The sequence below is a fragment of the Protopterus annectens genome, chromosome 1.part2 (assembly GCF_019279795.1).
Source record: "Protopterus annectens isolate FY-2018-M chromosome 1.part2, PAN1.0, whole genome shotgun sequence".
NCBI classification, from domain to species: domain Eukaryota; kingdom Metazoa; phylum Chordata; order Ceratodontiformes; family Protopteridae; genus Protopterus; species Protopterus annectens.
The window spans coordinates 973,215,954-973,243,302 of record NC_056727.1 but is presented as its reverse complement, the minus strand read 5'-3'; the positions used below and the strand labels follow the sequence as shown (position 1 = coordinate 973,243,302).

Here is a 27,349-nt window from a genome sequence, read left to right as displayed (position 1 = left end):
AGTCCTGTGGTGTCTCAACAAGCAGGGAGGGACCAAATCCTACCGTCTATGCAGACTAGCTCTGCAGGTGTGGGAACTGGCTACCTCACAGGGGATTACCCTCCAGGCAGCCTACATCTATCCCTGCACAACTCCCAGGCAGATTACCTAAGCAGAACCACTTCAGACAACCATGAATGGATACTGCAAAGAGATGTTTTTCTGGCTACTGCACCAGGACACCAGACCCCAAGGCATTAGCAACAGATGCCTTCTTGATGACCTGGAAGGGGAAATTCCTGCCTGCATTTCCTCCTTCCCACTGATGCAAAGGGTCCTGCTGAAAATTCAGCAGGACTCGCCCAAAGTCTTGCTGGTGACCCCCTGCTGGCCAAGACAGCACTGGTTCCCTCTTCTTCACCTGTCCAAGGGCAATCACCACAAGTTTACCCCTTTCAGTGGACCTGCTCCACACAGAACAAGGGGACTCGTACACCTACAGTGGCAATTCTTGCACCTCACCCTGTGGCGGATAGGATTTTGATCCCCTTCAGACACCTATACAACGGGGATATGCTCACTGTCCTGCAGGAGGCCAGGAAATCCTCTCTAAGTGGATAAGGTTTTCTATTTGGTGTCACAAAAGACCGTTGGACCTGCTGGAAAGTGATATTCCTCTCATTCTGTCTTATTTGTGTGAACTCATGCAGACAGGGCTGTCGTACTCATTTGTGAAAGCACATTTGTCTGCTATCTCTGCCTGCCTTCCTCTGGAGCCTCCCCTTGCATCCAGACTCTCCGCTAAGCTGTTCCTCAAAGGGGTACTACACTTGAGGCCACCCAGGAAACCCCCCCCCCCTGGACCTTAACTGTGTATTAAAAAAACTCACTCTAGCCCCCTTTGTGCCAGCAGACAAAGCTCCCATAAAATTTCGCACATGGAAAACTGTTTTATTGGTTGCTCTGACCTCAGCCAGAAGGGTCTCAGAATTGCAAGCTCTTATGGCTACACCACCATTTTTAGTCTTCCACCTGGACAGGGTGACTCTCAGGACTAACCCGTCAGTCACTCCCAAAGTACTGAATGACCTATCCTTGAACCAGGCCATCCACTTGCCTACCTGCTTCCCTAACCCGCAGGGTGATAGTGAAGAGGGTACTTCATTCCCTAGACGTCCACAGACAACTTAGGATGTTATGTTGTCTGTATCTTGCCTTCGATGTCCTTCAAGAATGCAGCTGCAGTCCTGACATATGGGTTGTCCTGCCTCAGGCAGCCCTTCGGCTGACTCTGCCGTATACTATAGCTCGAGAGCGTTTACTGTCTCGAGGCTAGCCCCTATCCCGGCATGCCTAGTGGTAGTTACCCAGATCTCGTTTGCCGCTTTCAGCGTTGAGATTGCAAATGCTGGTTCAGGCCAAGTGTTTTTTCTCCTTTATATTTTTGGAGTTAAATTTTTTTATTTATATTACCTAAAGTTGAAGTAGTTCTGCGTATTTCTACCTTTTCCTATCCCATCAGTGTCTCTTATTACTGTAGACTAATTGTTTTTTCTCTAGGCCTCTTTCCCCTCTTCTAAACCCATTTAAATTAGAGGATTCTTCGTCTTTTCTGTCTTTTCGCCTTTTCGTTTAAGTTAGAGGCTCTTCTTTGGTGGGGAGTTCACCGTTTAACTTAGAGGCTTTCCCCCCTTCTCTTCTTTCTTGCTTGTGTAAAAAAAAAAGGTTTGACTGTATTCTTCTGTTTATTTTTTGTTAATGTGTTTTTATAGTTTCAGATGGTACTGTTCGGCATTATGTCAAAAGATACTGCCAAGGAATCTAAACCTTCAGGTTTCAAAAAGTGTGATTCGTACTGCCAAAAGATGTCCCTTACATATGTCACATGAGTTGCTTGCATTGTTTAGGGCCAGTTCACCTGCAGGATTCGTGTTCTATCTGCCATGCATTCAGTTCGAGTCCTGCAGGAGAGAAAACAAATTGATCTTAAGAGGGTTACTGAAGGGCCCCTTTGATGCTTCTATGAAGGGGTACTCAGCCAGCAAAAAAAACGGGCAAGCCCAAGCCTTCATCCTCTTTGGCTCCGATTTCAGAACCATCTAAAGAGAAGGACAAGTATCGAGCTAGGTTGGATCCCGACTGTTCCGACAAGACACACTCACCTACGGCTCATTTTGTTGTCTCGGATCCAGTAAGGCCTCATAAGTGATCTAGGTCTCCTACCTTGGAACCGGTGCGGTCTGCTCCACAGTCTCCTTTATTACAATCTGTGGCAGGCGATCACCAGTCTTCAACCCATTCCTTTCTATCATCCAGGAGCCTCTCGGATGATGATGTGGCGAGGGTGGTGAAGAGGCTTCTTAGGACAACAGCATTAGCTAAAATACTTTCGGGCCCATCCCAGATGGAAACGGTGCCAACAGCCCAACCAACAACTGTCTCAATTCCTCCTCCAACTCCTCTGAGCCGGAGTGTATGGAAGTCGTCGTGGTGGAACCATCTGTTCCAGTAACCTCCAGTCTTTTCGGTTCCAACTACTACTCCGATCTCCTCGATACCCTCTTCTATCAAGGGATCTGGGACCGATGCTCCCTCGTCAGCTTCGAGGGGGAGAGTGGCATCAGACCCTTGTCTGCCCCTACTCTCCCTCTCGGAACTTCGGCGCAGGTCATCTCGGCTCCTACATCGTCCTCGGAGCCATCACCCTTGTTTTGTAAGTCTCAGGCTTCTTCGGAGCAGGGGACTCTTTTGGGTCAGGACCGTGATGCCTTCAAGGTGATGGAGTGTGGTGTCTACTGAGACAACTCCACCCTCTGCTCCTTTGGCTCCTTTGCCTTCGGTGCCATTGTCTGACTCTGAACCTCACCTCTGCCCCAGGCGTAGAGAACCCATGCTGCAGGACGCCACATTGGGCGATCCCACTTCTTCCGAAACTTCCCCTGAGGTCCCTCGGAAGAGGACTTGCAAGAGGAAGTATGTGGACTCCCCGGAGTCCTTGACATCCGACAGACTTGGATGACTCTGAAGGGTCCCCCTGGTCCCACTCTGAAGATGTCTCCTTTTCATACATCTTAGAAATAGAGGGGTGCCTGGAAGTCCCTTGCCCCTTCTGAAGACCAGTGAGTGTACCTGGATGCGTTCGGTTTCTGACCTTCCACCTTTTGGGTATCTCCTCCTTTCGACCTACTATTGCACGTGGTGAGTCTAAGGGCGTGGAGATCTCCAGACACGATGGAACCAGTTCCGCAGAGGCCCAGTAAATTCATAACAGCCCCTGAAGACAGAGCCTTATTATCCAAAGGTGTTCCCATTGATGCTGCGGTGGTGGCAGCAGCCACCAAGAAGGAATTAGCGGAAACTTCATCTGTCCATCCACCAAATAGTCTCATACGATGGACAGATATGGGAAGTGTATGTTCTCTTCAGCGACCTTTACACTCAGGTTGCTGAACTGTTTGTCCCACTTTACAAGGCTTCAAAGGGATCTCCTCAGAATTTGGAGATACCTTGCAGGACCCTAGAGCTACAGGAGCCTTGGACAAGGCGGCTTCTCAGCTTGCGACCTTGACTTCAGTGGTTAACCCCTCCATGCGGCCAATTTGTTACGCAGCCGATGGGACGAGCAGGGCGGCAGATAGAGGTGGCCTTAAACAGACGTTCCTGGATGCACCTTTGTAATTTTGCAAAGCCCTTCATTTCTTCCTTTACCAATGATCGCTCATCTTTATTCGGGCCTCAGGTAAGAGACTCTTACCAGGTGTGAACAGGATGGCAAAAGTCTCTCTGCCATGGGAGTACATTTTTCTGCTCCATCTAGGCTTTATCCTAAGGGCCAGAAGAGCGGAAAGATGTGGTTCCGGAAATCCCAGGGAGCTTCGCCTGACACAGAGATTTTTCCCCAAGGGGCAGAGAGGGAAATACCGGAAGATGCCGGTCTCGCGGGGGGGGGGGGTCTGCAGAGTCAGGGTGACAGTTAACTTCTCTGGTAGGCCCTTCCAGTGCTCCTGAAGGGAGGCCCAACTGTCTGACTCCGGAGACTGTCGGGGGGGGGGGATTATCCTTGTACCAAAAGCCTGGCAGACAATCACAGAAGATACTTGGGTACTATCGATAATATCCAGAGGTTACAATATCCCCTTCTCCCAACTTCCCCTGTCAAAAGCAAAACACCCTATCCCAGATGTTCCACCCAATCTTTGGGATCAAACAAACCTAGAGGTTCAAAGGTTGCTGAGAGAGTCATCCAGGAAGTCCCAACAGACCAAATCGGATCTGGAACTTAGTCAAGGTTCTTTCTAGTTCCAAAGAAAACAGAGGACTGGAGACCCATATTGGATCTCAGCAGGCTGAACAAAACAGTCAGGAAGACAAAGTTCCGGTTGGTAACACTGCAGTCCATTCTTCCCTTTCTGGGACAGGACAATTGGATGTGCTCTATTGATCTCCAGGATGTGTACTACCACATAAAATGGACAGACGGTCAAGAAGATATCTACGCTTCCAGCTGGGAGCCAGTCACCATCAGTTCAGAGCTCGCTGCCCTTTGGTCTTATCACAGCCTCCAGGGTGTTCACTTAATGCATGGCAGTAGGTGCACCTCACCTGAGGCGTCTAGGATTCCAGATGTTTCCATATCTAGACGACTGGCTCCTTACTGACACCACCGAGTATCAGCTAATCAGGTCAAGGGAATCCACAATTTGATCTTGTTCTCAACTAGGGATCACCATAAACTACTAAAAGTTGCCTTAGTGTATTACCTTTATAGGGGCAGATTTAGACAAGGGCTATGATAGCAAAGCTGCCTCAAACAGTAGCAACGATCCATTGCCAAGTTGCAATGCTGTTGACAAAAAAGAGAATTCAGGCAAGATTTGTCCTTAAGGTCCTGGGTTTTATGGCAGCGGCAGTCACTCTGGTCCCTATGGTTCGCTTCCACATAAGAATTCTGCAGTGGCTCCTCTTTGCACAATGGTCATTCCAGGATTTACCCATATCCCATCAGATTCTGATCACGGAATCCTGCAAAAAGGCTCTGGAGTGGTGGCTTCATTACCTTATGGTAACAATAGGCATGCCACCCCCCAACCTGTAACCACAGTGATGACTGACACTTCCCAGATTGGGGGGTGGCATTATCTGGGACAGACTGTTCAAGGGACTTGGCAGAAACATGAGTACCACTTGCACATCAGTGTCCTGGAGATGAGAGCGGTGCTTCTGGCATTGTAAGCACTTCAGGACTTCTCTGCCTTCAGGGACTATAGCAATTCAGACAAGACAATATGTCAGTAGTATGGTACAAAACAGGGTGGAACAAGGTCTTACCCCTTGTGTCAAGAGGCTCTATGAGTTTGGCAATGGGCGATGTCTTCCCAATGCTTTCTGGTTGCAAAGCACATCCCTGGGCAGTCCAGTGTGATAGCAGACAAGCTCAGCCAGGCTATTCTGATGCCTCACGAGTGTCCCTGAAGCAGGAAGTTGCAGACTTGATTTTTCGCAAATGGGGCCAGCCATGCTATGATCCGTTTGCCACCCCCCTCAACAACAAATGCAGCAGCTGCTTTGCCCTAGTCCCACCACCGGAACAGTCACCCAGGGACACAGTTGTTCACGATTGGCCCCAGGGACTGCTTTACGCCTTTCCAACTTTTCCCCTGATCCCCAAGGTTCTTCAGAAAGCACAGTCGTTGGGTTGCAAGTTAATCCTCATTGCCCCTTACTGACCTCGTCAGATATGGTTCCCATTCCTTTGGCCTCATCTGCAGGAGGAGCCTTCAATCCTGGACCCAGCGCCAGAACTCTTGATGCATCAGTTGGGGGCTCTCCATCCTTCCATCCAAATTCTCAAGCTTACAGCTTGGTTTCTTCACTTCCGGTCTTAGCCAGGCTTCCCGATGTTTCTCCCGCAGTTCAACACATTTTGATTTCCTCCCATAAGCTCATTACAAGGAAACTTTATGCTAGTAAATGGAAGAGGTTCTCCTGTTGGGCAGGCAAAAATCAGGTTGATCTCTCTACTGCACCCATTTCAAAGATTCTTGAATTTCTTGCTGTAACCTTTGGGCGAGGAGCAGCTGCAGCTACTATTCAGGTTCAGCTAGCTGCTATTTCTAATTTCCATATGGGAGAAATGGGATCCAATATAATGTCCCATAGGCTATGCAAGACATTCCTAAGAGGTGCTGACCTCTTAAGACCTCCAATAAGAGAACCTCTTCCCCCACCCCTGGGATCTAAATTTAGTTTTAGATGCTCTGATTCTCCCCCCCCCCCCCCCTTTGAACCATCTGCTTCTTGTCCACTCAAGTTTCTGTCTTGGAAGACCCTTTTCTTGGTTGCAATTACCTCAGCTAGAAGGGTTTTAGAATTACAGGCCTTGTCTATTTGGCCCCTGTACTTGATTTTCCATAAAGATATAGGGTTTCTGTCAGAACCAACCCTTCTTTCTTACCCAAGGTATGTTCTGACTATAATTTGAATTGGTCCATAGAGCTTCCTGTTTTCTTCCCCAATCATGGCAACAAGGCAGAGTATAAGCTTCTTCAGTTGGACGTTTATAAACAGTTGCATTTCTATTTACATAGGACCAAGGACCTTGGAAAATCTGACCAATTCATATCCTTTGCTGACAATAAAAAAGGGTGTGCAGTCTCAAAGGTGACGTTATCTATGTGGCTTTCAGACACTATAAAACATATCTGCGATTTGCGTAAACAAAAACTTCCAGGGAAAATTAAAGGACACTCAAGGGCCTTGGCTACCTGTATTGCTTTTCAAGCCAGGCTGCCTTTGGATTCTATCTATGCAGTAGCTACATAGGCTAATCCTCATACGTTTATCACTCATTACAAAGTAGATGTGGCCTCCTGGAACAGGGCATCCTTTGGTACCATGGTCCTGAAGAGTTTTTTCCAGTGAGCCAACCAAGAATCAGGTGCTGGGGATGCGGTCCCAAACAGCAAGAATGAAGGTGTGATACGGACAACATAACACAGAGAGGTTATATACTCACCATAACATTCCATGTTTGTTGTCCTTGATCTTGCCTTCCTTCTTGCTTCCCACCCTCCTTCCCCCTTCCTGGAGGATCAAGAGGAATTCTTTGTTTTTATTTGTTATACTGGCCGAGTTTCCTTTTTACCATACCTTTTGGTTAATCCTAGTCTCCCTTTCTTACTCTTGTTGATGGTTTACACCTTAATACGTAGGTGTCCACTGATATGTAGGCTAGAGTATATCCTTTTCTTAACTGTATGGTCTAGTACTGGGTTATCACAAACAAGGTTTGGGTAAGTACTGCTAAGCATGCTGGGATAGGGGCTAGCCTCGAGCCAAGGAAGGCAAGATGAAGGACAACAAACATGGAACGTTATGGTGAGTACATAACTTCTTTTTTTACCTTCATAAAACCAAACCTTTTAGGAAATCTGACCAACTGTCTCCTTCCACCCCAGAGCCCTTGGGAAAGGTGTGAGCAAACTAGACTATCTCGGCCTGGATCTCCAGGACCATTTCTTTCTGCTACCTACACCATGGGAAGACCTTGCAGAGCAATGTCAAAGCCCACTCCACCAGAGCAATGGCGTCTTCTGGAGCCTTTTTTAAGGGGTTAGACACTAACGCCATACTTGAGGCAGCTACTTGGTCCTCAGTTCACACCTTTGCCAAACACTACAAATTGGGACAATATCTCCAGGGCTAGGGCAGGGCTTTCCAAGGCTATCCTACACGGATTCCTGGAAAAAAACTCATCTAGGCCACCCCCCAATCCTTACTGAGCTTTGTCACTCACCCACATGTAGAATACTGCAACACTGGAATAGGACATAGAAAGGTTGTGTAAAGTCTTACCATAACCATAGATGTCATTCTCTTTCATGTTGCAGTATTCCTTCCGCTGTTGTCAGACTGCACTTGCTCTCTTGGGTGATACTGGACAGGCTATGTCCTTACAGGACTGGCTCCGACTGGGGCCTCTCTTAGGTTCTGAGGGCTGGTGTGTGCAGATGTCACTTTTATGGCTCATGTTTCTGCTGCCACATCAGACGTCCGACACACCTAGAGGGATCGACAATCTTTGGAAACCTGTCTGGAAGAAGTCGAGAGGAAGAAGGATAAACCCATATGTAGAATACTGCAACATGGAAGAGAAGGACATCTTTGCTTATGGTAAGATTTTACACAACTTTCCTTTACTTACTCACCATAACATCGTGTTGTCCATTTTTATTCTTCAACTTCCCACCCACCTGCCCCATCTGTTCCTTTGTTTGAGCTCCAACTTCTTTTTTTCCCTTACACCTTTAATTTGTGATAGATTGAGTTTGGTTCCTCTACACATAGAGACAATCTGAGGTACATAAGGTTGGCAGGGCATTATGGGTAAAGGGAAGAGATTGAGAGTTCTTGGATCAGATGATCTGGTAGAAGCTGCCAAGTCTTATCCGAGCTCCTTCAGTTGAGGAAGAATGAAAATGAACAACACAGATGGAACGTTATGTTGAGTACATACATTTCTTTAAACTGTATACTACTGTAAAGTCTTCTGTGATAGTGTTGCTGTCTACTGAAAAAAAACTAAATGTAAAGACAAATCTTTATGATGCAGGCATCGAGGATGTTCCTACTGGCTCTAAGCCAGTCCCTGAGTAGGTGGGTGGTTCTTAGGAAGTCATGGCATTGCAAAGGATGAGCAAACCAACATCGGCCAGTCAACTCCATCCTCTCATACCAAACTGTACTAGTGGCTGAGCTGCTGTTCAAGTTATAATCTGGGTTGCAGCCAAAGGCCTTATCCTTTCAAGTCTTGGAGCCCTGCTTTTTCTGTGGTTTTTCAACTGAAGTTTTCTTTTGGCTACCATGTATCTAGAGCTCTGTATTTTGTACAAAGAAAAATGTGAAGTTAAGTCCTTTAAATGTTTTAAATTGTCACTCTTAAAAGACATCAAGAATTGGAAGTGCAGGGCATTTCCCATGTGGAAAGTGCAACTGCTGTCAGTGTATCATACAAGGCTTTAATAAAATCAATGGCAAAAAGTTTTTCCAGAGTGGAATTTGTTCATGTGTTCGTATAGGAATAGTATATGTATTGAAATGCTCCTGTGACAGTATATATAGGTGAAAGTAAGAGAAGTTTTAAAGAAAGGTTGAAAGAACATATTAGATATAGAGAAGGTAAGAGAGTCCAGTGGCATTACATTTTAAAGAACATCATAATGGTAATGTACAAGGTTTAAAAGCCACAATTTTAGGACAGGTTAAAGGAAGGAAGTAATATAGTTATGAAAAATAAATTGTGGAAAATGGAATCTATATTTATTTTAAAATTCAATACACTGATCTCAGGGGGATTAAATAGGGAGCGTCATTGGAAGGATTTCCTTTAATTTGTGTGTTTTTCATATGTAATTGATTGATTGTAATAATAGTATTTAAGAGTGGAGAGTATGAGAAAAGTATACTCTGTAAAGGCTGGAGTAGCCGAAGCACTAGAGAAGTTTTCATCTGTGCTGTGTTGTGCTTGTACTGGAGATTCATGATTTTATTAAAAGATTGAGAAGGTATACATTGGCTACTTTTATTTGATGGAGAAATTAGCTGTCCTTGTTCATAAACCAGCATTTAGTACTCTAGTAAAGTGCACAAGTGGTGCTATCTCCGTCCCTAGGATGAATTGATGTCTTTGGCTGATCAGTAAGTAGTTATGCTTTTGTAATGCATGTCTGCACCCCATGCTTTTATCTTGGTGTACTGCAGTTAATTACTTCCCACTTTAATACATTTGTAGGAGCTATGGGTGAGCTGCTTCATCTTATGGACCAAGTTGCTAATGTGGAATACAGAAACCAAGGCCGACACCACTGGCAGCACCCTTCTGACCTCACAACAAGGTTTGTAATCATAGTTTGATAACATTAGTTCTACCATTTGTAGCTCTCTGCAAATTCTGTAATATGGTAAAAAGTACAAGGACGTGCCCTCAGCTGGTTTCTTAGTATTCTGGGCAGTGAATATTGTTCTCATGTAGCCCAGTTAGGTGGTTGAAGAGGAGCACACATTTTAGCTGGCCCTCACTGTTTAATTTATCCAACAAAAGTATTGAGCTCTTTAGAGTAGATTCTGAGCAGTGGATAAGTAAAATGTCAAATGTGTATCGTAGAGATGACTGCTGCAGTGTGTATCCTTTTCTGTGGAATGTAGGGAAAAGGTGGTGGTCCACCTTTCTAGTTTGACTTAGTTTTAGCAGATGTCCCCAATGAATAGAGCAGCTGTGTCCCAGACCTCTTTTTGAAGCTTGACTTTGCCACAAATAATGTTCACATGTCCTATTTCCATGTTGCAGTGTTCTGCAGATGGTTTTACCCTTCAGTCTCGTGTACATATAGCCAGTATGCAAAAGCTTTCAGTCCCTCTGGTGCGTGAGACATCTGACGTAGGAGAGATTTCGTGGGCCATAAAGGTGATTTCAGCAATGCACCAGCCCACAGGACATTTCAGCAGCCAGTTGTACGCCAGGTGTTTCTGCTACCGCTGACGTCTGATTCTTTTTTCAGATAAGTACCCCGTTGGGGACCTTTTCAGTCCTAAAAATTTTGTCTTTCTTGTTCATGTCATCCATGAAGGGTGAGTCAGTGCGGCTGTCAAATCCCCTCATAAGGACACCCACGATAAGTGCCTTTTCAGTTTAGGACAGTTGCAAGACCATAAGCCCTGCCCAATTTGCCAGGCGTTCGTGCCTAAAACATTGCGTAGTCGCTTGCGCGTAATCTTTATCTTGAAAACCAATGTCTGAAGCAGCTTACGTTAAGGATGGAGGGCTCCTCAGACATCTCTGCAGAACTGCCAAAAAAGGCCAGAACCTTACAGCCTTAGTCCACTGCTGAACCTCATCCAGCCGATCCCCAACCTATGTCCGACATAGGCCTGGTTCCTGGATCTGGACCCGGATCTGCCACTCCAGAGGTCACGCGTACCTCTCAGTATGCCATACTATCCCTAGGCACAGCCACAGAGGCTATTCTGATGGGGTGGGGCTGCATTTTCTGAGGGAACCGTCTGAGCCGTCCGAGCTGTTGCAATCTCTGATTTCTAGACAGATGTTCACAAGCCCTCTTAAAAGGAGAGAAAAGAGGAAACGCATTTCTCCCTTTACAGAATGCATGCCTGATTGGCAGGCCTTCAGTCAAAGCCTTTTCAGTGCCTTTATGGCACTGAGGCCTATCACTGCTATTACAGGTTCCACCTCTCCTGAGCCCTAGGTCTCAACCTTCTGACACAGTGACTAGGGAAGAGGAAGTTCTTTGAGATTCCTCTGAGGAATCTCTTTCTTACAACTCACAACTTTCCTCCCCCTTGGGATATGGATCCCCAGCAGAGGAGTCAGTGGACCCTGACTCCCCAGCTGAAGGCTTGACCTTTAGTGAGACAATAAGCAGGATGAAGGATCACTTTAAACGGGAATCCTCAGAAATGACTGAGGTACAAAAGAGGTACTACAACCCCATTCAGATGGAAACCCCCAGCCCATCTGCTGTTCCTCCTATCCTGCCTGCCTGCCTTTTTAGATGCCTTTTTTTCTGCATCTCTGAACCCTGATTCCCATCCTTCTGCCCCACGCAGGGCAGAAAGGCTTTATAAGGTGCCTGACATTGCTAAACATCTGATTAAGTGCCCAACAGCTGATCCTGCCACTATCAGTCTCTACTGACAAAGCTGCCAGACTCCTACCTACTACCACCATTCTCCCAGCTGACAAAGATAGCAAGACTATGGAAAGGTTGGGCAAAAAGATATATACCTCTGCTACTTTGGTCTTTAGTGCTACAAACTACCAGACCCACATGGCCAAGTACACCTTGTCCCTCTTAGAATATGCCATCAAACACCTGGTAGATATTCCAGATCCCCCTGCCCAAAACATTACTGTCTTCTCTCCTGGCTCTCTCCTCTCAGGTCACCAGACACTCACAATCAAGTGTAACTACAATGCTGCTGAATCCTCTGCCAGGTCAGCAGCATTAGCATCTGCCTTACACAGATACTCCTGGCTTCTCCTACAACCTTTGCCAGATGATTTCAAGGCAAAGCTCAATGATGCACCTCTGAATAATGCTGTGCTCTTTGGTTCTAAGGTGGCAGACCTTTTCAAATCCCTGCAACAAACGAGAAAAGAAATGCAGGACCTGAAACATTTACTGGATTCGCCTATCCCCAAGTTTCACAGAAACTATCCTGCCAAAACCCAGTTTATTGGAAAGTACTCCCGCCCAGCTCTTCCTTCAAGGTCTCGTAAGCCCACAAGGAAACAACCACCTCCAGCTAGAGCATCACTTCTCTGTAGCCAGAGGACCCCATTTCAGGACAGGGCAGGTAGCATCTGACTTCTTGCCACTCCTGCCTCCTCCTCCCTCTCCTTTTGTTCCACTACCCACTCGCCTCTCACTTGTATCCCTGTTTGGGCGCATCTCACGTCAGATAAGTGGGTCCTGTCCATATTTTTAAAAGGTTACTTTATGTCCTGGATCTCCCCTCCCATAGGGTAAGGCATACCTTGACCACCTGCTCAGCAGCTGCACCTTTTGTAACCAGTAGTCTAGACCCTGTTAGATTATGGTACCAGAGACAGTCCCCTCTACTGCAAAAGGAAGACAATTCTACTCAAGGCTGTTCCTGTTCCCCAGGAAAGACGGACCCTGGGGGCACATTGTAGATCTCTCCTAGCTCACCCTTTTTCTAAAGGTCCCAACCTTCAAAATGCTAACTCTGCCAGCCCTTTTCCCTCTCATTATGCCACAAAGATTCCTGGCTACTTTAGGTATAAAGGATGTTTACCTCCACATCCTAATCGAGCCCTCCCAAAGGAAATTGGGATTCTTGGTGGGTTCCTTACACTTGCAATTCTCTGCTTTGCCCGTTGGAATCTCCACTGCACCCAGAGTCTTCACCAAATGCCTGGCATCTGTGGTGGCTTACTGCAGGACAAAGGGAATACAAATATTCCCCTACCTGGACGACATGCTGATCCAGGCTGCCAGCCAAGAAACCCTCCAAGGGCACGTCCAGTTTGTGGTGACCCTCCTTCAATCACTGGGGTTTCATATAAACCTACCAAACTCCCATCTTCAACCAACACAAGACATTGTATTCCTTGGATGCAGGATACGCTCAGATCTCATGGAGGCTTACCTGCTCCCACCAAAAGTGAGTGCCCTGTTAGAACACCTTCTCCTGGTCCTTCACTCCACATAGTTGACTGCAAGGCAGTACCTCAAACTTCTGGGCTACATGGCAGCCACCATACGACTGCTTCCTTTAGCAGGATTGCACATGAGAAAGCTACAATGGTACCTTCGGTCAATCGGGAAGCAACACAACCAGCCTATAGAGCACATTGCACCCCTTCTTCCCTGCCTGAAAAAGGAAATACAATGGTGGTTGGCTCAGGGAAATCACAGCCCGGGCCTTCCTCTCCAACCACCTCAACCCACTCAGGTCATGCACACAGACGCCTCAGACCTGGGGTGGGGAGCCACCCTCGGCCACTGACAGGTGCAGGGCCGGTGCCCACCGCACCTCAAATCAGAACACATCAGTGCCAGAGATGAGGGCAATCCTCCTAGCCATCCAGGCATTTCTTCCTTTCTTACAAAAGGGGCCACTTCTGATATACACAGATAACACCGTTGTACTGTGGTATATCAACGGCGGGGGGGGCAAGTCCTACCTGCTATGCAGACTAGCCCTTTTTGTTTGGGAATTGGCCACCTCACAGGCAATCACCCTGTAGGCGACCTACATTCCCTCTCTCCACAACACACACATTATTTGAGCAGAATCAGCGCAAACTACAAATGGATGCTTCACAGAAGTGTCTTCCTGGACCTGGTCCACAAGTCGGGTATACCTCAAATAGACCTGTTTGCCTCCTCCATCAACAGGCAACTTCCTGGTTTTTGCACCAGGACACCAGAACCGCAGGCATTGGCAACAGATGCCTTCTCAGATTTCCTGTAAGGGGAAATATCTATATGCACCCCCCCCCCACACACACACACACACTCATTGAACAGGTCCTGCTAAAAATCCAGCAGACCAACCCAAAAATCTTGCTGGTGACTCCTTATCGGCCCAGACAGCACTGGTTCCCCTTACTCCTTCACTTATCTAAGGGCAGTCACCACAAGTTACCCCCGAGAGTGGACCTTCTCACAAAGAGCAAGGGGTCACTAATCCATGTATAGTAGCAGCTTTCTGCATCTTACCCCTCTGACTGATAAGATTCTGATCTCATTCAGACACTTTTACAATGAGGACGTGCTCAATGTCCTGCAAGAGGCCAGGAAACCAAATACAAGGAAATAGTCTCTCAAAGTGAAAACGTTTCACTGTATGGTGTCATAAGATAGCTGGATCCACTTCTCAGTGAACCCCCTCTAGTGCTGTAATATTTGTATGAGCTACTACAGACTGGATTGGCTTATTCATCCGTCAAAGCCCACCTGTCTGTTGTTTCTGCATGCCTGCCTCTGGATCCCCCATTAGCATCCAGACTTCCTTCCAAACTATTCATGGGGGTACTTCACCTTAGGCCCCCCAGAAGACCTTCTCCCCCTGCCTTGGGACCTTAGCTACATGCTTGAGAAGCTTACGTGACCACCTTTTGAGCCAGTTGATAAAGCTTCACTAAAGAATTTAACCTGGAAAACTGTTTTTAGTGGCCCTAACTTCAGCCCGAAGTGTCTGAACTCCAAGCCCTTATGGCTATTCCTCCATTCCTCGTTTTTCACAAGGACAGGGTCACCCTCAGGACTAACCCGTCCTTCATGCCCAAGGTAGTTAATGACCTGTCCCTCGATCAGGCCATACACCTACCTGCTTTTTTTCCCCAAACCCTCAAGGTGACTGTGAGAGTATGCTGCATTCCCTGGATGCACACAAGCAAATCAGATTCTACCTGCACAACACCAAGCCTGTCAGACAGGCTGACCAACTTTTTGTATCCTTTCACCCCAGAGCCCTGGGGAAGGCAGTGACCAAGCAGACTATTTCTACTTGGAATTCCAAGGCCATCACCTTCTGTTACCAGTTCCATGGTAAGTCTCTGCAGGGTAAAATTAAGGCTCATTCCTTAAGAGCAATTACCTCTTCTGGGGCCTTCTTCAAGAGACTGGATACCTCTAGTATCCTGGAAGCTGCTACTTGGCCTTTGGTCCACACCTTCACCAAACACTACAAACTCAACCACATTTCCATATCCAGGGCTGTCCTTCATGGATTCCTGTAGTCTGCTTGTAGACCATCACCCCAATCTCAGTGAGCTTTGGCACTCCACCCATATGCGGAATAGTGCAACATGGGAATAGAAGGGCATATAAAAGTTGTGTAAAATCTTATAACCATAGATGTTCTTCTCTTCCATTTTGCAGTTTTCTTTCCCTCCCTCCTTCCCCTTCTGTCAGCTAAGGACTTCCTTCCTGGATGGCAATGATATGGCATTGCCCTTATGACTGGGGCTTCTGTTCTGAGGGCTGGTGCTTGCCACCGTCACCTTTATGGCCCACGAAATCTTGCCTACATTAGACATCTCACTCGCCACAGAAGGACTGAAAGCTTTTGGATACTAGCCATATGTACACGGGACTGAAGGGTAAACCCATGTGCAGAATACTCCTACATGGAAGAGAAGTTCATCTATGGTTATGGTAAGATTTTACACAACTTTTCTTACAGTCCAGCAGTCCCTCATAGAGAAAATGCAGTTGCAAAAGTAAACGTAATATAATAGTAGATGTTTGAATAAATTACTGTTGCAGTAACCTAAGCTGTGTGCGATGTTCTGCCAAGGATCAGTCAGCTAACTTATAAAGCTTTAGAGTACTTTTACACAGTCTTGCCCCTGCCATGTTCAGGGGTAGTAGTATGAAGGCAGTTCTAGGGCACCAGAACTGAGCTTTCTAGCCACCAAAGAAAAGGGTAAAAAACGCCAGGAAAGAAAGACGAGATCCACAATATCTTGATATTAAGCGCTTTCATTTTTTAATAAAAACTTCTTCAGAATACACATCCATAATAAATTAAACCCTTTTTATACAAATACACGCCTTCATAATTAATGACATCACAATGAAATTACTTAAATTGAATTAAGTTGAATTAATACAGCCCCATTGAGGCATCTAAAATATTGAATACATTTTGTACCATATTACAATAAAATAAAAACCTTAATAAATACGCTATATTATGTTCAAACCACAAAAAATCCCTAGTTATTGTCACTATTATTCAAAAATAACCTTCACATTTTAATCTGAGAGTAGAACTGATAGATGTATTTGTGTTTAAGCCTAGAAATGATGTTGCATTAGTTTTTAACTGCCATCTTAGTTCCCTATTTTCCAATAAATCATTAAGGGGACCACCTCTATCTCCAATTGTGACTTGTTCCAATACTGAAAATCTAAAATCATGTCCCTCATTATTGATAATGTGCACCGCCAAAATATTTTTTGTATCTTGTTTTTTAATATCGTAAAAATGTTGATACATTCTGCTCCTAAGAGCATTGATGGTCTTACCGATGTAAAAACAAGAACATTGCGTGCATGTCCCTATGTAAACAACAGCCCTGCTATTACAGGTGAATTTTTTCTTATATATGTATATATATATATATATATATATATATATATATATATATATATATATATATATTTACCATAATTTGGGATAAACAACTCTGTGCCTTCTAAAATATATTTGCACTGCAGACAAAAAACACATTTAAACATCCCCTTGGGCCCAGAGAACATCTCTTGTACCCTCTCCAGCATGTTTTTTTATAGTGGTATCCTTTTTATAAACAATATTAGGTTCTGTTCTCACTATGTGCAAGAATTCTTTATTGTTATTAAATAAATTCCAGTTACGTTGAATAATGTTGCTTATACTTTTAAACTGCTGGTTATATCTAAAAATACCAGCACTATGAAATGACTTATTGTTCGAACCTTGAGAACTTTGTATACCTTCAGCTGAACTATTAGGACCCTTACATAATAGTGGAAAAAATATACCTTGTTCCCTTTTAGATACCACCTCCTTTAATGTATTTTCTACAAATTCTAAGGGATAACCTCTACTAACCAACATACCTTTAAGAATTTCTATTTGACCTAGGAACTCATAAAAGTCTGAAACCATTCTTGCTAGTCTAACCCCTTGTCCTTTTATTAGTGACTTCTTCTGATATATAGGGTGAAAACTAGAAAAGTGTAAAAGTGTGTTGGAATAAGTAGGTTTCCTAAAAATTGTCGTTTCAAAACAACATTTCATTCTATTTTTACTTATAGTAATATCTAAATAATTAATTTTCTCATCCGAAATAGTGAGAAAATTCCAAAAATTCGGTACTTATACCAATAAACTCAAGAAATTCATTTAACATATCCTCACTGTCATTCCATAGGATGACTGTCATCCACATACCGCCCATAATATTGCCAAAGTTGTGCATATTTACTGGTGAATATACAGTTTTGTGTGTGGTTTTGATTTTTACTCACCAAAGAAAAGGACTACAGCTGTGTTCAGTATGGACCACACCAATCCAAATCATGCACTCTGGCTTAAAGCACATGAAAAATTGGGGGATGAAGGGAGGGAAGCAGCTTTTGCAGAAGTGATCTATTTGAACATTCGCTGCTGGGGTATATTTACTTACACAATTGTACTATGTTCATTATTAGATCACTTCTGCAATGGCCTTAAGCCATTTGGCATGAATATCAGTGGTTAGGGAAGAAGAAGCTGGATCAGAGTTCAGATGTTAAAGAATGGTCTAGATCTAGAGAGGGCATCTAGTTTGTAGTGCTTGATACATGTGTGTACAGATAAGTGTTGCTACCTTTAATATGTTTTCAGAGTTCACTCCTTCCAAAAGCCAAGGAAGTAGCCAGAACCCTGATGGGGTGACTAAATAGCCTGTTTAGATACTGACTGTCCATTTTTCGTACTTTCAAAGGAGAAAGAGTTGCTTAGCAGTCCTGAAAGTCTTTGTTCAGTCAGTCTTTAGTTGCCTGTGGACATCTAGTGTGTGTGGACTTCTTTCTGCCTGATTTTGTTTGGGGCTCCAGAAAGAAAACCAAGACAAATAGCCTGGCTTAATGCAAATCTGAAATGACTTTGGACATGAAGAATTTGTTCTCAGTTATCCTATGTTTGTGAAAACTGAGATAGGAATGATTCCCATAAGATATTGTAACTAATGTACTCTTGCGGAAATCAAAGCAATAGGTGCCACTGTATTCAAGAATAAAAATGTCAAATTGACCTTGTGAATAGGTACAAAGGGAAATAATGAAGATTTTTTTCTTGTACAAAATTAAGATACCAAGATGTCCTTTGCCTGCTAGGTTTGATGGTTAAATAACACTCCTTTTAAAAACTGTTTTACAAGAGGTAGGGAAGAAAGCTGGGGTCTAGGGGCAGATGAGCACCTATGGTCAAGAGATGAAACATAAAAGAATGATGAGACCAGGGATAATAACTTGCACAAATACTGAAGAATCATGAGTCAGAGCCTTAAAAGGATTCTGGTTCTTCGACTGACGCCAAATAGAAAATCCTTTACTCTTAACCGTATATCATGTTTTAGTAGCAGGTTTCTTTGCTTCCTTTACCTGCTGCATATCCTCTGAAAAAGGTACCTGAAAGTTAAAACAGTATCATCCAGGCAGTCCGTTAATGGTTGGGTGTGTCAGACTACCCCACAATATAGGTAATTCTGTTCTGTGAGGAAACTTGTGGTAATTGCCCTTTGCTGTTTTCAACAGACGGGAGAACCATTGTTATCTGGGCCAAAGGGAGGAGGGGTGTTAACCATAGTTCTTTAAAGAGTTCTGAAATTCAGAAGCACTCTGGTTATTTAGAGAGAACATTGGAAGAATGTTTAGGAACATTCTCATCCATGAGAATGAAAAGACGTCTGTCTTCCATGTCTCTTTGCAAAGATTCCTGGATCAGAATTTCTTTGATCTGTTTGTCTCCAGTCAAAACAGATGTCCTCCTATTCTTCTGTTTCAGTATTCATTGGATCATAGGAGGTTACTAGGCTATGGCCCTTATAAGCCTAGCCAAGAGTTTAGCTCATGTTTAAACAAAGCAGCACCCAAAGCCCCTGTCCAGCAGGGAGCACAGGTGGAGTCCCAGTGGTGTATTTTCTGTTTCCCATCCAGTTATCCAGGTTGGGCTTAAAAAGGGATAATGAGGTACTCTTCCTGACGTAGAGTGGGAATCTGTTCCACAGATGAGTGAGTCTGTGGGATACAAATCTGTCCTGCCAACAAGTCCTATTGATAGCACAGACCAGGTTGAGGTTGCGTGTATGGGTTGCTAGAGTGGAGCTTCACTTGGATATGCAACAGTACCATCAAGGCGCAGGGTCTGAAATTGCTTTGTATGTCAGAGAGATGTCACCTCTGAGGAATCTGTATGAAACTGAGGCTCTGCTATCTGTGTAGGGTGGATGTTTGAGGCCCTGGATCCTCCTGGTGAGGAACCTCTGTGATCTTTCCAGCTGCTGCATGTGCTTTGCAAGGTACATGCCGAAAGGGGCATTGTACTCAATAATTGGTCTTATAAGGGAAGAATACTGGGATGTTATGATCTTTGTCCCTGGATGAGATGCCCTTGCTTATGAGGTGGGCCATGTAGAAAGCTTTCCATACAACAGAAGCAACATGGTGGCCAGAAAACTGGTTGCCATCAACCTGGATGCCCAAATCCCTCACTACTGATTGTGTACTTAGGACGTTAATGTAATGATGTGGGGACGTCACACTCCCCTAAGGGTTGATGATGCATTTTTTGGCATTCAGCTTGAGGCCACGTTTCTGGCACCAATCATTTGTTTGGGTGAGACCCTCTTGGAAGGGCGTCCACATCACCTGGAGAATTGATGACTGCGTTCAGCTTGCAGTCATCTACAAACTTGGTTAGCCATAGCTCACTGATTTTGGCTTGCACTTCAGAGAAGTATATCCCAAATAACTGAGGCCCCAAGACCGATCCCTGGGGTATGCTGCTCGTTAAGGGTCTACTGCTTGACGTGGCTTCCCCTATTTTGATTAGGTGGGTTCCATCAGTGAGCCAGTTTGCTACCTATCTGATAACATATGGATTGATGCGTAGTTGAGAGTTTGTGTTATGCCCGAGTGGGCAATAATGTCGAAGGCTTTGGCCAGGTTAGGGTAAGCGGTTCCATGGCTTTGGTGACTGTCTGAAAGAAGTTGACCAGATTTAACAGACGTGGCCTCCCCTTGACAAAGCCAAACTGTGTGGAATCGAGTGTTTGGAGGTTGCCAGTGTCCCTGTTAATGAGTTCCATGATGATCTGTTCCATGGCCTTGCAGATCAGGCTAGTTAGTTTGATGGGTCTGTAATTTCCTGGATCCGGTGGACATTCCATCTTTGTGTAAAGGGATGACTGTGCCTGTCCTCCACTTGGCTGGGACAAAGCCGGTACTCGGGCTTTGGTTGAATAGGTTGCCTAATGGTGCTGCAAGTTCAAGCCTGACTTCATGTAGGATGTAGCCTGTGATGTTATCGGGTCGCATGGAGGCTGTATTTTTTGCCTTTGAGAGGGTAGTGATGGCAGTTTCCTAGAGATAAGGGGTGGGGACAGGTACTGGGGATATCCTGGTTTACTGATGGGGGGACAGAGGGGAGAAGTTTGTGCTGAATCTGGCAGCCAGTAGATTGGCTATATCTATAGCATTTGTGTATGTGGCGTCTTTGACCAGCAGTTCTGAACAGATCAGAACAGGGTGCTTTCTTTGAGATTGCAGACATTTGTGAAGAAGGCCTTATGATTGTCTCTAGTAGATGTGGCCAATTTGGACTTGAAGCCGGCTTTAGAGGATTTCACTAGTGCTCTTATTTGCTTGTTCAGGCTAAGGAAAGATTGCTTCCAACTGGGCATCTGCTCCTTGGTCCTGGACAGCAATTGTTTCCTTTTGTTGTATAGTTTATTTATTGGAGATGTCCACCAGACAGATTTACTCCTTCCTTGTGGAGGATGATTTTGCCCTGTCAGGTATTCCTGATTCCATGCATCTGTATAAATGCTTGTATAGTACTTTGGTGTAGGTTTGGACATTGGTGCCAGTTCCTACAGTGGGGGAGGAGGCTGTGAAGCTGTTTATATCATCCCTCAGGAGGTTGTAATCAGCTTTGGAAAAGTTTTTCTGTTTTACCCTAGCTAGAGGGGTGTCAGGGGAGATGGTGACTTCGAAAGTAACCACATTATGGTCTGATCTTACCAGGGAGAATGATACTGTAGGGGTGCTGCAGTGGTTACTCTTGTTGGTTAATACCAAGTCCAAGATATTAACTGTTTTGGGGCGATCTACTAGCTGTTCCAAAGCATTTGCATTGATAAAATCGAGGAATCTCTGGGCATTTGTGTTTGCCATGAGTAGTATTTTTCAGTCTATGGTTGGGTAATTTGTCACCGAGGATCATCAGGGTAAAGGGTTGAACCTTGATAGATTTGAAGAGGGGGGCCTGTAGCTAGATATAATTTGAATAGGGGTCTTGTCAACGGTTAAGTGTAGCTGGAGTGTCTCCTGTGTGTCATACTGTTTGACCAGCCTGGAGGTGTGTGTGTCTAATATGTATTGAAACTCCACTTCCTTTGGCTTTGTTGCCCACAGTTTGAGATCTGAATGTATGATAGGGTGAGAAACCAGGTAACTCTGGGATGCTGTCTGCAGCTTTGAACCAGATTTCTATCACTGCACAAATGTCAGCATCTTCCAAGGTTAAGAATGCTTGGAATGAGTGCAGTTTCATGTTTAGACTCCTAGCACTTAGCAGCATGACCTTTAATTTGCATTTTGTTGAAATTTTTAATTTGGTAGCATCGACCTCATGACTTTTCCTAAAATGGCAGTATGGGGAGGCAAGGGCCTTTGCACGAAGCCTGAAGTCTAAGTGAGTTAGTTGCAGGCCATCTCTAACAAAGCATCATAGTCTGGCGATCATGTCTTCCCAGGCTGTCAGGTACTGGATCCCCCTTGAATGACACCAGAAACTAAGTCAATTGTTAGTCATTCATTTTCTGTTTGTATTGAGGCATCATTCTGGGTGACGCTAGAATGCTACTTGAGGCTAGGGACGTACCTGCCTGGGGCAGCATATTCATCGAGCTCAGTCATGTCTCTCTTCGTATATCTCAAGTCATTCACGCCAACATGGACTATGACAGAGTCATAACGGTGCCTGTTGAGATCTGCAATGTGTGATATAGCAGATTCTGGCACCTGACAAACAACTAGCTGTGACATTCTCCTTATTCAGCCTGGTGAGATGCAAATCTGTGAGTCTCACAATGGAGTCTCTTATGACTAATATGTTGGGTTTATGGTTAGGCCTTAGTGGTTGCGAGACATTGGTGTGTGGAATATGCATAGTATGTGATGTGGAGGGTTGTGGAGTTCTCAAGTATTTTTGCCTCTGGGTCTCCTTTGTTTGGGTTTGTTTTTGTTGAGAACATCCACATATGTGAGTGTGTTGTGTAGTTGTGGGTGGTGTTTGAGGTGTAGTGATTGTGTTGACACCTTTCTCAGTGCCAGATATACTGGCTTGTGAGGAAGAGAGCATAGACTCTAGCTTCTTTATGTAATTGCATCTCTCACAAATTGTGTTCCTAGATGGTAGTAGCAGAAGGTTGTCTGTACATGAGGCAGTTGCTACACTGTCTCAGGATGCCTATATCAACCAGGCTGGCAGGAGAAACCATAGGAAATTGTCCATCCATATTTGGCCGAATCTGAGGGAGAGAGAGGACAGGGAGAGCTAGGGGGTAGGCCTAAAGCCCAAGTGCTTAAACCAAAACTAAGAGGCGTAGAATAACACTTAAAATTTAAACCGGCTAAAAAGCAAGCAGTAGTAAATGCAGCAGAGAAGATGCAATTGAACACTTTAGAAAACAAGTAGAAGAAAAACCAAGATGAAGTAATAGAGTAGGAGGCAGAAACACAAATACTGTAAAAAGCAGCTGAAATGTTAATCATAGCTGAAAGACAGCAGTGGGACACCAAATGAAAGTTTCAAACAGATAAAGGAGCAAGGGGACTCTAGAGAGTTGCCTGTCAAGGTGACGACCTGACATTGGCCGGTATACCAAAGTCCTTTACTACCTAAGGTGAGCGATACGTCTGATGTTGGCCATCATCAGACATCGGCCATAAATGTACATACTCACCACCCTGAACTTTTTTGCTGCCAGACCCAGACGTCACTCTGCTGTCAGAATCTATATTCTTCGAAAAAGATAAGTGACCCATTGAGGAAATCTTTTGTTTTTTTCCTACCTTACTTTATCTTTGAGGTTCATGTCATCTAGAAAAGGGAAGTGTGACTGTGGGGCAAACTGTGCGTGAGAAACCACACGTCCTGGAAAAGGAAATAAGAAGTAATCCCCCAAGGAAACAAATGTAAGTGGGGAAAAAAAGTCTGATTTGTGTAAAGTCCTCATGGAGAGGCAATCTCACAAATCCAATGTCTCAAGCTTCTAGCAAAGAACGTGATGAACTCCCCTCCAGACCCGATGACTGGGCCTTTAAAATGGAAAGCCAAAGTACATAGGCTCAAATCCGAAGCTGTGCCTCTCGAGTCGGACGTCTCTTCCGAAGTGCATGAGAGCTCGGAGACGTGCACCAAGATCTGGACCCACAGATCGAGCCCGCTTCACAGGCCGTCGTGGCTCCAGACATTTGCACATCCAAAGAGGCTTCTCGGATGTCTACCTCCGACGTCCCTGGGGAACCGAGGCTTAGTGTTTGAGGGCCCTAGGGGCATTACCCAGATTGTCATTAGGGAGGATGTCTAATCCGATATTGTAGAAGTCTGGTGTGTGGCATATGCCTGTAGTCCTAGCAGCCTGGGTTAAGGCACCTGCTGTAGATTTTTCTGTTATTTCTGTTGCTTCTGATAATGTCTTCTGGTCTAGTCCTTCCTCTTCCCTGCTGCCCTCAGATAGACAGCAGACAGTTGGACAGACTGGGAAAGAAAATCTATATCTCAGCTACCTGGCCTTCAGAGTATTAAATTATCAGACACGTGACCAAGTTCAACTTGGAAATCCTTTCCCAGGTCTCTAAATTGGTATTAGATATGGCTGACTGCAAATAAGGCCCTGGCATCTTCACTCCTTGCCACTGCTCTCAAGTAGCCAGACATTCTGTCAAGTGCACCTATGATGCAGTAGAAGCCTCCTGTAGGGCTGCCACTTCCTCTTCTGCCCTTAGAAGATTTGCCTGGCTTAGGCTTCAGCCTCTACCTGAGGATATCGAGGCAAAACTGATGGATGACCCTCTGGATAATACTGCCCTGTTTGGGAAACCTTCTGCAGAGCTCTTCAATTCTCCGCAGAAAAAAAGGCAAAGAAGTCCAGGATCTCAAGCACATCTTGGTATCCTCTGTGCCTAAATTTCATAGGAATTATCCTGCGAAACAGACTTTCCTATGCAGGCAATCCAGAACACCTCAAATCTAGACCCCCAGAAGTGGGCAAAGAAGACCCAACAGTTTCCCCTCATCTTCGGTCTCTGTCTCTCACATAACCAGCCCTTTTTGATCATAGGTTCATAGGTAGATACTAGGCTGTCTGCCCAAGGGCTTAAGTAAACCTAGCCAACAAGGTTCCCTGGCTTATGCCACCCAAGAAAGTTATTTTCCTGTGCCCCTGTCGAACAGAGCCACAGAAGTGATCCCCGGGGTGTATTTCCTATTTCCCACCCACTCCTCAAATTTTTTCTTGAGTGCTAATGAGGAACTTTGCTTGACATAAATGGGTAGCTTGCTGCAGAGTAGGGGAAGTCTCTGGGACAGAAATCTATCCCTCCAGCATGTCCTGTTTACTGTGGTGACAAGGTTTAGGTCCCTAGAGCATATAGGTCGGAGGGATTGGGATTTCTTTAGGTGTAGCATGTCCAACAGGTCTGGGTTTGACATAGCTGTATATGTTAGGCAGAGATCACCTCGGCATAGGCGATATGCTACAGAGTAAAGCTGGAGTTTTTTGAGATGGTCAGTGTAGGGCATTTGTTTGAGGCCAGTAATCCTCTTTGCCAGGTACTTCTGTGGCCTTTCCAGCTGCTGCAGATGTCTTGTGAGGTACATTCCAAAAGGGGCGTTGTACTCAATAATGGGTCCAATGAATGTCAAGTAGGGGGGAGATCTCTTTTCCTTTTGTGATGAGATGTGCCACGTAGAAGGATTTTGTGACTACTGTGGCAATGTGATTATCAAAGGAGAGACTACTGTCCACCTGGGTCCCAAGGTCTCATCACACATTCGGTGTTAAGTAGACTGCCACCTATGTGGTAGTTCATGGGTACAGAGTTTTTACCAAAGGGGATGACAGTGCACTTTTTGGTATTGAGCTTGAGGCCATGGCTCTGACACCAGGCATCTGTCTCAGTGAGGCCCTTCTGTAGGATGTCCACATCATTTGGTTTCTCAACTATGGCTCCTAGTTTGCAGTAATCTGCGAACTTAGTTAGCCAAAGGCCTTCTGTATTAGCCTGTACTTCAGAGAAGTAGATACCAAACAGGAGAGGTCCCAGGACTGAACCTTGTGGTACTCCATTTATCACTGGTTTGAAGTCAGATTTGGAGTCTGCAACTTTTACAGTGTGGATTCTGTCATTGAGCCAGTTAGCAACCCGTCTTGTGATGTAGGGATTTATACCTAGTTTAGTGAGTTTAGCTATAATTCCAGAATGGGGGATGGTGTTGAAAGCCTTGGCGAGGTCAAGATAGGCTGTGTGAACCACCTTACCCTCATCTACGGCTTTGGTGACTGCATCAAAGAAGTCGATCAGGTTCATAAGGCATGATCTGCCTTTCACAAACCTGTACTGGGTAGGTTCCAGAGTTTGGAGGTTACCAGTGTCTGAGTTCCATGATACATTCCATGGCCTTGCAGACCAGGCTAGTAGGGCGATAGTTCCTGGGATCAGTGGTGGGCTCCCCCTTTTGTGGAGTGGGATAACTACTGCTGTGTGCCATTCATTGGCCACAAAGCGTGACAGTGAGGCTATAATTGAACATGTTGCTTAGGTGGGGAGCCAGTTTGTTCTGAAGTTCATGTAAAATGCAGCCTGGGATGTTGTCCCATGGATGCTGTGTTTTTGGCTTTAGAGAGTACAGCTTTTACCTGCATAGTTGTGATTACAGGGACTCTGCACTCTTCTTGTATAGGTATGGGCCCTTTAGGGGGGTAACGTTAGCACTGAACCTATCTTCCAGGATGTTGGCAATATCAGTTGGTTCTGTAATTTTCGTGCCGTTGTGCTACAATTCAGAGCAGATCTGGGTGTTGCCATTGAGATTCTTGACATAGCTATAGAATGCTTTGTGGTTGGCCTTGGAATCGGTGGCGATTTTGTTTTCGTAGCTAGCTTTGGAGGATCTTGTAAGGGATCTCAGCTTCTTACTGAGACTGACCAGGGAGCTCCTCCACTCATGGGATTTTAGTCTTTTGCAACAGTTTCTTCCTTCTGTTGTAGAGTTTATGGCAGGGGACCACCAGATTGGCTTCCTTTTTTGGAGGATAGCGTCTTAGTTCTGTTTGAGATAGCGCAATCCATTCACTGATGTAAATGCTTATAGAGTGCATTTGTGAAGGATTCAGCAGTCATAACTGTATTGTCCTTCTGCATGGGTGTCATGAAGTTAGCCACTTCTGTCTTAAGAAGCATGAAGTTGGCTTTGGAGAAATTTTATACCGTGGTTTCCTTAATGGGGGGGGGGGGGCAGGATGTGGATATCTAGGGTGATTAGCTTATGGTTGGATCTGACCAACGAGGAGTTGACTTAAGGTCTGGAACACCAGTCACTCATGTTTGTAATGATTAGGTCTAGGATATTGTTGCCCCTGGTGGGGGTGTGGATAAGTTGATCCAGGGCATTGGAATTTATGAATTCCAGAAAGTGTTGAGCGAATGAGTTGGTACATGAGTAGTTTTCCCAGTTAATGGTGGGGTAGTTGAAACTGCCCATTATTAGGGTGTTTGGTTGAACCCTAATATTTTCCAGTATATCAAGAAAAGAGGAGTTGAAATCCTGTGGTATGGTGGGGGATCTTTAAAAAGCTACAGTTTGGATTGCAGTTTCGCCCAGAGTTAGTTGCACTTGGATAACCTTGGATGCATTATGCTGAGCAACTAGCCTGAAGGTGTGGATATCCTTAATGAATGTGGACACACCTCCGCCTTTGGTGTTCCAGTGCAGGTTAGCCGAAAAGTGTGGTAGGAGTTAAAACCTGGTAATGCAGGGGTGCTCTCTGGAGCTTTGAACC

At 45.0% G+C, this 27,349-nt stretch overlaps 1 protein-coding gene across 1 annotated transcript in view; it reads left to right on the top strand.

The window, feature by feature from the left end:
- LOC122792202 (S100P binding protein) overlaps window positions 1–27,349 on the top strand; it is a 779,512-nt gene that overhangs the window by 522,365 nt on the left and 229,798 nt on the right. The window contains exon 5 of the mRNA XM_044059933.1: window positions 9,770–9,872. Within this exon, the coding sequence (XP_043915868.1) occupies window positions 9,770–9,872 (103 nt within the window). The remainder of the gene's footprint in view (window positions 1–9,769; window positions 9,873–27,349) is intronic.